Source organism: Citrus clementina, unplaced genomic scaffold, assembly GCF_000493195.1.
Source record: "Citrus clementina cultivar Clemenules unplaced genomic scaffold, Citrus_clementina_v1.0 scaffold_7, whole genome shotgun sequence".
Lineage (NCBI taxonomy): Eukaryota > Viridiplantae > Streptophyta > Magnoliopsida > Sapindales > Rutaceae > Citrus > Citrus x clementina.
Window position 1 is genome coordinate 567,272 of NW_006262075.1, and position 11,121 is coordinate 578,392.

The window sequence follows — 11,121 nt, forward strand, 5'->3', positions numbered from 1 at the left end:
GTAAGTACCCTGGCCTCACATAATATGCAAATTTGCATGTGAAATTGTGAAATAGTACGTTAAAATGGAATCTAATCTCAGAGATATGATTATGCAGCTATTTTAATCAATCTCTTTCACTAAACTTAATCAATAAGATCAATCATTTTATAGTACACCGAGAAACAGACAAGTCTTTGAACTCTGAATTGACAAATCACTCAGTGCTAGAAACCTAGACATGTGGCGTGGCGCCCTCTAGCTCTAAACTCTACTATGAGCAAATTATGATGTCTATATCCCGGCGAGATTCAGATGTAGGAGCAAAGCATTGCTTGTATAGACAGCTATAAATATAGCAAATACGAAATGAGACCTAGCAAATTTTAAGGGACTTGCAATTGCAAGTGTCTGAAGTTCGAGAAATTTTAGAATAGATCAAATGTATTATATCAGTTATATAAAAAATAAATAATGTTATGATACGTGTGTATTTATTTTTAAAAATTATCATGCACGTGGTGATTATATTAAATTCAACTACACATATCATATATGCATTAATTGATTGTAATACATCATAAATATTTTAAAATTTTTCTTACAGCCCACAAGCGAAATTGACTATCGTTATCGTTATATATTTTATATCAAGCAAAATTGCACGTAAAACAGAATTTAATATAATAAAACTGGATTGGTCTGCGGAGATTTTGTGCGGATGAATTTGATGAGTGAGGATGATGCATGTCCTTCCCCAGCGTGTGTTAACAGTGTTACAATAGAACTTGCAACAATTGGGAAGGCAATCATAAATGAACAGAAATGATAGGGAGAGCCGAATTAGATTGTGACCGTGTGAGTGGGGCCTCTCTGTGTTACCGTGGAATTCCAATAGCAATAGCAAATGAGAAAAGGCAAGGATGAACGACCCAAACTTGTTCCCCTCCATTTCCTTTTATGCAATCCCTTCCTTTTTAAAAAATTTGCTGCTACTTTCTCATTTAAAAGGCAGCCATACTCGAATCCTCAATCGTACCACAATGGTATAATCAGTTGAGGGTTCTCAAATGTCTCACATGGGGACGGTAGAACTTTCATGTCAACTGAGTTTCAAGGCTCATATCAGATTTGGCATCTGAGTTTTGGGCGCCTTTCTTACCCAGCCAAGTACGGATCTCACCAACTTGCTTTACGTAAATTGTTTATTAAACAATCTAAGGTACAATAAAATACTGTTTTGTAATTATACCTTACATACTTTATTCTGCAAATAAATGAAAATTATGATAAATTTATCGACTACAGGTTGGGAATGGACAGCAAAAGCAACGAAGCAAGTAACCGCTGGTCACAAACAGTCCACACACCCTGACCCTGAGAACCTAACCCAAAGTGGACTAATAAGTAAAAGACAGTAAAAATGTAGACTCTCTCCACTTCTATTCACCAGCAACAGCGCCTATGAATAGCACTTTCTTTTCCATTTATCTTGATTCATGATTTGTTTCACATTTACATAAAAATCCGGGACTTCCCTTTGTATCCAATTTTGAATGGCTCTGATCTGCTCTGACCATTGACGTGAAAGTTTTGCCTAAAGAGAACCTCCATTCACAGCCACGTTTCACCGTACTTGCATCTCTTCAGGGAGCTCCTTCCTATGGACAAATTGTTAAGTAGATCTTGCATTCCCTAGAAAAATTAAAGGCAACGACAACTCCAATGGTGTACGTTTTGGCAGCGCCGCTTCAGAAGAGTTCTAAGGTGTCCTATTTCTTGTTAGTTGGCTTAAACTCAATCTTAAACGTGCCAAAAAACATCTACCAGTCTCATTTATTCATTGATCATTCTTTATGAAGAAATAAAAAATAATTAATAATAGCAAAGCAATCAGTCCAATGCAATCCAAATGTGCAACTTAGAAACAACAGATATAGGGACTTTGATTATCAGGGATATTGTTCAACATAATTTACAAAAACCCAGAAGCTTGAAAATTATTTAAAAAAGGGTAAGAAAGTAAAATAAATGCGTAGAGAAACTTGCTCTAAGAAAGAACCCTTCAGTGTCACCTTTTTCTTTTACAGCTCTGCTTCCCTGATTCTTTCTTTTCTAGCTCAAAGTACTCAGAAATTAAATAAAATACAAGTCTTTTAAGTTAAAAGTGTTACATTGTATATTAAAAAATTAATAAAAGGCTGCACCTTCTGCATCACCTCCATATACCAGTTGATATTTTGTAGAAGTTCCAAAATGTTTTCAGCACCAACTACAATTGCATGAAGAACCAGCCCCTTTTAAGTGGTGCTAAGTTCAACGGGCGTGGCGCATGGAGCTAAAGTTTTTGAAGGCATGTTAACACCACCCCCTCTCACAGACAAAGACGGGCCTCTGACTGAGCTGGCTCTGCTCACAAGATGTGAATCAAGAAATACAACAATGACCGTAATGTCATCGTGGAAGTGCCGGCGAACGCCCCGATCAATCTTCTTCAAATCCGAGTATCTCATTTCTCTCTTTTTCGCAGCTTCCTGCAATGCAGCTTTCACAAGCCTCCTAGCACTTCCCTGATGAAACAAAACAACCCACAGTCAAATTACAATTATTTGCCCACAATTCCTGATCAAAGAGAAACCCATATTTGAACTGCATGACCAGCTTGATGCCATTAAGTCTACTAGCCACACAAAGTAAATGTTGTCAATTTATAACCGAATGTTGCAAACCAGTGCTGTTATAGACTGATAGATATCTTACACTGTGTGGGTGATTTTGGACTATATCAACCGCATCTTGATTGCTAAGATGCTCCCACAGTCCATCAGAAGCAAATATAAGAAACTGATCAAAAGGTTGAAGTTCATGCGCTGAAATTGATGGTTCAGAACTCAGAATTGGCTTTCTAAAAGGTTCACGAAGGCGAAATTTCGCATACAAAGGCTCCCTGTTATACTCAGCTTTTTTCAGATACACATCGCCAATAGATCTAGAAACCTGCAAGCAGAGGAGAGCAGCTGGAATATTAGAACTCACAATCAATATGCAAATTAGGCCATGTCATAGAACCATGCGCGCCAATTTAGCCTCTGTTAGTGGCAAATTTGAGCAGCCCGTGACAAGGAGCTCGGCATAAAACTACTTTTATACCATTTAATCAACATATTGGAGAGTCATCTTCAAATGAAAGAAAATTATGCATAGAAACATCAGCAAACAAAAAACATCAACTCATTATGCACTCCTCTTTTCTAGCAACTATTTGACAACATCATGAATAAAGTTATATGGATTGTCAAAATTCAAAAAGAAGAATGTACAAAGTCAGGCGTTTCATATCCTCGCTTCCAATATGTCATCCCTTTTCAATATGTCATCCTAGTATATCTTCCATTAAATTTTGACCATAAAGTAAACTTCAATGCATCCTGTCCAATCACAACCATCATTGCCCTTTAGTTGCCGTCTTGGTCAGCCAATAACACATAGAGAATATAACCATACCTTAACACATTTGTCTCCCAAACCAGAGAACACATAAATAACAAACTTGTAAATGCATGCTTGATTAGCACAAACTCTTATACCCAAACTAGAGAAGACATAATAACAAACTAGTGAAAACTTAATTATCACAAACTTTATGCAATTTAGTTTTTACTTTGCAATGAAGCAAAACTGCTGAGATCTTCAAAATTTATTAAAAATATGGATGCAAAAAAAAAATAACTTTTTTGTTTTGTTAACTCCTATTTTATAGAAATGGCATTACAATAGTTCTAAATCTATCAGGACACTAGCACTAGATTCAATTTATCATTTGTTTCAAGCAATAAGAACTAATGTACTATCTAACTCTTATGATACCAACATGCTCGTACAAATCTTACTATCTAAATTCCTTCTTCAATGATCTACAACTATGTTAAACTATGCAATTTACATCTCTATTTTCCCCCAAGTTCCATATTTCACCATACCTACAGTAACTAATCGTATTATTCCTAAAAAAAGGCAAACTAGAAGATAATGATATCTATTTACTGTTTTACTTAAATTCACATTCACAATCTCCCCCAGACTGGGCACACTCACTCCTACCCAAGATCGTTGACAATAGGTCATCATGGTACTCTTCTATTTTCTAATCACAATTTTTTCACAGCCAGTTATCAATGCAGTAACGTGTTTCCTCTTCTCTGTAACTCACAGGTTGGTAGCTTCTTATTAAATTAAATTCTTAGGTTTTTTATACTATATACAAATATGACCATCAATATAAGTGTGCTACAGTTAAATATTCTATTTGACTAGTTATAACTCCCCACACGAAACACCAAATGAATGCTATGAAAAGATAAACATAAAAGAGCAACCAGAAAAAGAACTTGAAAACTGCTACCGTAGAAGCTACAAGTTTACCGCTCATCCAGAACCTAACCACCCTTCCGACCCCAGAATACAACCCCCACCACATGACCATCAAATCTCTTTTCTATTTTTTGGATTAAATCAGAGAATGGAATATCTTACTACTCAATGCCCAGCACAAGCTTACGAAAGAAATAACTGCAGAATCGAATCACATAACCTCTTCCAAATTTTTACTAAAACCTATTTATTATGCCCTCCGTGCACCGCCAACCACCGCGGCCGAAATATACTTATCAGACCACTCAGCGTGTCATGTTGCTACCTTACTCCCAAAATCTCTTTTCTATTTTCGGGATAAAATCAAAGAATGGAATATCTTACTAATCAATGCCCAGTGCAAGCTTAAGAAAGAAATAACAGCAAAATCAAATCACATACCTCTTCCAAATTTTTACTAAAACCTATTTACTATGCCCTCCAGGCACCACCAACCCCGCGGCTGTGATATACTTATCAGACCACTCAGTGTGTCAAGTTGCTGACTTACTCCCAAGAATGGTCCCCTACTTAGATTGTCTCATAAATTAATGTGTTTAGGACCGATGGATATGCAAGATGAAAAGCAATTAGTTGCATCTGGCCTTCTAAAAGCACCTTAGACCAAAAATCCTGAACCAGCTGAAATTTTACCCAAATTAGGTATAAGACAGTCTCATTTTATGATAAAGGTCAAAGTAGGGCATGGAAATCATAGTTTACTACAAGCTGACATGCTAAAAGTATAATTCAAAAGTAAAATTTAGAGAATAGAATGAACTTTAAGGTGATACAGGATATCTGGAAAATATGAGATATATCTAACTTACAGAACATCTCATTGTTTCCACATGGAAGTTACCTGTATCAAGCCTTTCACACGCCAGACATTGTGCTTTAGAACTACAATCTGTGAGTCATCAGGATGCATAGAGTGCATCTCTTGTCTAACAGATTCGATGCCTACATTATGCTCCGATGAAAGCTGGATGGCAAGCACTTCTCCGGTTGCCTTGACAAGCCTCCCAAGCACAGCACGAGAATCGCCAAGGTTAGCGATGTAGAGGGTTCCGCAACTGATAACACCAACCAGACAGCAAGATCCAACAGCGGCTATCTGAGGCTTCATAGGCCATTGTTTAGTTACAAGGGAGAAAAATCCATCTTCCGTAGCTTGATAAGCTTTCTTTATCACGTCCACAGACATGGATTGCTGCTCTGATGTGAACCCTGGAATTTTTAACCATATTAACCATATCATCAGAAGCAAGAACTATATTCTTGACTGCAACCTTCAAATAATTAGGACATAAACAACAATAGCCATCAAATTATCCATAAAAAGAGGAACTTCCAGTGTCTTCTTAAGTACTCAAACTTAGCAGCAAGAAAACATTTCAACAGACACTATTGTGACAAACCCTCCTCTCAAGTTAAGTTTTCTTACTCTTTAGATGCTGAAACAGGTGATCAATGATGTATCGTGAAGTCTCAGGCCCGCCATGGCCATCATAGATACCAATAAAAGTACCATAAGGACCAGACTCAAGAGTGCTCAAGGGGCCAGACTCAATCTGGCTCTGGTCCTCGAGCAAATTGTTAGCCTGAACAACGGCCATAGAGAATTCACCATTTATGTGTTGCCCATTGTCTTTGTACCAAAGTAGCCCCTCTTGCCGGCCTGCTGTATCCGCACTCGTATGGACATATCGGTCCGAGGACGGCCGCCAGCAGGCCCTCAGAAAGTTCATCAACCTTGATAACATCCCTCATCTCACCTCAGCCAACAGCCTCCTATTCTTCCACATCCAGAATTGGATGCAAATACAATTCCTAATAAAAATCCCACCCAGAATTCTTTCACCTGGAAACCAAAACAACTATCAAAATCAAATTGTAAAAACAATAATCACAACATGTTAACCATTAAGCAACTACAGTAAGTTTTAAGCCAAAAAAATGAAATTTAAATGACAAAAACAAAAATCACAACATGTATACTAATAGAATCAAACCATGATCACAACAGTCAAGCTGCTAAAGTAGTTTTTCAGCAAACAATCTTACTAAACAAATTATATATATATGTATATATATATATGCTCTAAAATCTAAAACCCGTACGCATTTTTTTTTTTTTAAATACAGGCATAGCCCAAAACCCTTATGCTCAAACCAACTCTAAAGTATACAAAACAACAAAAATTGAAACTTTGTAGCTCAAACAGGAAAGGTCAAATCAAATTCAGACAAAATTAAGCATATTTACGTGAACAAAATATCAATCACATAAAATAAATAAAACAAACTCACGACAAAAAATCAAGCTGGTTGCAGAGTTTCCCGTCAGCTAAAGTGATGAAAACGATGGAGATCTAAATGAAACAGAGCAATACATGCAAGGGTTTAACACCGCTTGATCTATAGATCCACCAAATCACACCGTAGCTTCTGTTTACTTCAAAGCTTCGTGATTTTTTTCTATCTTTTCTATAAAAACTAAATTTTTAATTTGAATGAAAAAAAAAACAAAAGAGATGACACAGAGGAAGATAGAGAGATAAAAATGAAATGATTATAAAGAAATAAAAGAGCTGTGAATGAGAGTGTCAATTGTGATTGAACAAACGAACTGAAACTATTTTATCTCTCTCTCTTTTTTTTCTTTTTTTCTTTTTTTTTTTAATTTTCCCCTCCCCTTTTTCTCTTTCCCTTTGAATTGTTTTTTTCAGCAGACAAAACAAAGGCCTATAAAAAAGAAAACGAACATGGATTAAAAGCCAGCAATGCAAAATGGCCAACTGTGGGCTCCACCTGTAGCTAAAGAAAGAGAAAGTATAAACACCCAAAATATTTTAATTTTATTTTTGATCCTTAAATAAATCTATTTCCATTTTTGTTTTTCGATTTTGGACGCACCCCATTATAATATTAATTTATTTATAACAAGAAAAAAACAAACTGCATACATGAAATTATTTAAAATTATTGTAATCAAGCACGAAATGATGGTGAAGAAATAGTTAAAATTAGAAAATACGCGTTTTATTTGTAATTATGTGTTGTTTTAAAAAAAAATTCTTTCAGAGATATAATGTGTATTCTTATTGATAATTAATTACCATATTTAATTAGAGAATTGTAATATTAAATAATTTATGTATAAATTCAGTTAAGCAGGTTAATTTATAGAAAGCATAAATTGAACTCAAGTACTCAATCTTGATTTCTTTCTACTTTCATAAATAAGGTGAAAATGGCCCTTAAAATCTATACACTTAGATTTATTGACATCTGAAAGCAATATTTTTCTGAAAAAGAAAATGTCAAATTTAGAATAATATTTGATGGGCAATTTTTTTATTTAAAATAATAAGAACATGGACGTCTTGCGTGTGTTTTTTATCCTTACTGCTTTTGGCTAACATCTAATGCAAATTTCAAAGATCGGATTTACTTTGAAAAATAATAATAATAATAATAATAAATAATAAATTAAAATCAAGTGTGACATGAGTGGCCATGTGTCCATTTTGTAGCATACAAGATACGTGTCCATATATTCAATAAGCAAGTGGCAGTAATTTCATGAATTGCTGTTGAAAGAAAATCTCATGGCAACACACGTGGCAGCTTGGTTGAAACTTCACTGCTCAATTTAATGACTACATGGAAAATAAAAACAAATATATATAAAAAATATATCAAACACAACATAAGAGTGATTTTGAGTTTATTAATGGAGCATGGGGTTAGCATTTTCTGGTCGGTATTCGGTCAGACTTTTTTCATTTCAAAAGGGTAGTTTAGAAGATTTTTGAAAAATTATAGTGATTTTTCAAATTATATTAAAAAAAAATCATTAATGAGATGAAAAATACACCTAACACTAATCTTTGTTGTCGTCATTACCCAAACTTGGGTGATTGAGAGTATATAAAGCACATCACAATCATTGAGTTACTAAATATACTTCAAGAAAAAAGATGCAAAACTTGGGGTCTAATTTAGATTATTTTGTATTGTTTTCAACAAACAACGTGATCATTTAATGTAATTAGATATTATTGATTGCTACATGAAAATTATTTATAGTAAATAGAGAATTATTATGCATTCTGATAACATATACTCTCAATCACCCAAGTTTGAGTAATCAAGCATTACTATTAAAAAAAAAAAAAGTTTATGATTATCATTAAAATAATGCTATCATTAAAATAACTGTTTAGATAACAATTTCGCCTATCACGCAGAACACGCTGTTATTAAATGACCTCACAATATGCGCGCATCACGAAGAAACGGGAAGTCCCGACGTCACTGAAATTTCACTCAACTGACCTTCGCCTATCCTATTGGAGGCCGACGTAAACTTAACCATCCTGACTTCGACTTTGTATTTCCATCTTCAATCACTTATTGACAATTTCTCCATCTTCGAGTTCGACAGTTGACTTTCTGTTAATGGATTCCATAAATCGTAAATTGTGTGGATGCCCCCACTATATTCAGGGTTTCGTGACGATCACACAGTCTTCAAAGTTGAAATCCAAATGGGAAGCATTTACAAGATAATGGTTTGAAAAAAAAAAAAAGTTCCGAATTTAATTATTATGCACCAGACCGTGGTTTCATTGGATCTTCCCAATTAAGGCTCCGTTTGGTACAGCTTATTAAATAGAGCTTATAACAGTAGAGCTTATAGCAGTAGAGCTTATACCAATAGAGCTTTTGGACAAAAAGTCATTGGGTGTTTGGTTGTCAATAAAAAAAATATTTTTGAACCATTAAACTATGTGATATTTTTTATATTATATATATTTAGAAAAACTTTATAACCTCTACTCCCAAAAGCTCAAATTTTGGGCTTTTCCTAGTAGAGGTAAATTAGCTTGTTTAAGCTAAAATCCTAGTAGAGGTAAATTAGCTTATTTAAGCTAAAAAAACTTTACTAAAAAAATAACCAAACACCATAAAAAATTTTAAAAAGTACTTATACGATTAAATAAACACTTATGGCTCTTAAATAAGCCATACCAAACAGGCTCTAAATATCTTCAACGAGGCAGATGTTAGAGCATCTCCAAAAGAAACTCTTCAAATAAGATTTTATTACTTATTTGAAAAGCCACATCAATATTTAAACCTCTAAAAAATACTTCAATTAAAATTCTTCAATTAAGAAATGATTCTCTCTCTTCAAATTTGGAGAGTTGATTTCTCTCTCTTTAATTCATATTTCATTACTTTTCATTGGAGAAAGAAAGATAAATACTTTAATTTTTATTGACTTTTTCTTTAAAAAATTAATTATTTGATTAAAATAATATTAATTTATTTCTATTTAAATAGTCTTTTGGAGGATATCATATTTTTTCACCGTTCTATTTACTACATAGGTAAGTAAATAAATATTTGAAGAGCAAATTTTATAGAGATTTTTGGAGATGCTCTTAAGTTACGTTATTTGAGTTTTGGGTCATACAAATAGACCAATTTTAAGTCGATGTAATTTAACAAAAACTGAATTACTGGCAATAATGAGGAAAATACAAATTATCGTACAACTTGAGTTGGTAGTTTATGTAATATGAATGGATTGATTTGATTAAAAAAAATCATAATACAGATATAATTTTTTTAATTAATACAATCACTTTTTAACTAAGCATTTCATTCCGCATAAGCTGTCAACTTAATTTATAAAGAGATGTTTGTGCAAAAATGTATAGATATATATAATTGTTGAATTATTATAGATGCGATACAAATCTTAATTTTCTCAACAGTTGAATTCCAGCTAATGTAGTAGTGGTTGATGAATCGGATTAATTCAGATTAATTAATCACGTGGGACTTTAATTCTGTTGACAATGTTAAATTGAATGGTTCATGTTAATTATTATCGGAGACAATTAAACAATGGCAAATGGCAACGTCAAAGTTGATAGTCCATATGAAAAATAAAATAAATTAATATATAAAACACTCCATTGACAAGCTCCTAAGCATGAGACGATGATCACTAAAATCTAAAGTCATAATAATAAATATTTAATCTCTAATAAGGTTCGTCTAATAAGAACGTAGATGTCAATGAGTTGGTAGTCCATTGATCATCCGTACACTCAATTTGAGTATATAAGTTTGAAATTCGGGTTGTACTATCTTAAAATTATTAGAAAGAGTTTCGATTGATTTTTTTTTTGTAGAAATTTAGGTTGTGATATAATAGAATTATCGAGAAAAATTCTGATCAATTTCTTATATTTATAAACATTAGTAAAGGTTTGACTGTAATATATAAGTATATTTGATTTTGATACGAAAATGAATAAAAAAATCGTGATCAATCACTCTTCCATAATTTTCTCTTCGCATTGAAAAATCAACAGTAGACAATTAATGAGATGCAAGACACCCAATAATATAATAAAATACATATAATAAGTTGGGCTTTGTTAAGTTACAACAAGAGTAACTTACAAAAACATGCAAAAATTTGTAACATAACAGTGGTGTCTGCATGCAAAAACTAATAATAAGTTTCATGCTCTTTTATTTATTTATTTATTTGTTTCAAATTTGTGTTTGAAAAACGTGTGTGTTTTTTTTTTTTTTTTGGCTATGCAATAATCATATGTCCGAAACTATAATCTTTTAGGTGGCTTGCTCTTTAATATTATTCGGAACAAAGTAGAACAGAATTTTACGTTTGAATAATGTTTG

The 11,121-nt window shown here is 33.3% G+C and overlaps 1 protein-coding gene across 1 annotated transcript; it reads right to left on the reverse strand.

The window, feature by feature from the left end:
* Positions 1–1,894: 1,894 nt before the first annotated feature.
* On the reverse strand, positions 1,895–7,098 carry LOC18036787 (probable protein phosphatase 2C 60). The gene is made up of 5 exons (XM_006425310.2): positions 6,703–7,098; positions 5,837–6,253; positions 5,252–5,619; positions 2,740–2,976; positions 1,895–2,549 (listed from the first exon to the last, which is right to left on the reverse strand). Exons 2-5 carry the CDS (start codon positions 6,153–6,155, stop codon positions 2,280–2,282), a joined length of 1,194 nt encoding a protein of 397 aa, XP_006425373.1. The 5' UTR covers positions 6,156–6,253; positions 6,703–7,098; the 3' UTR covers positions 1,895–2,279.
* Positions 7,099–11,121: the final 4,023 nt, after the last annotated feature.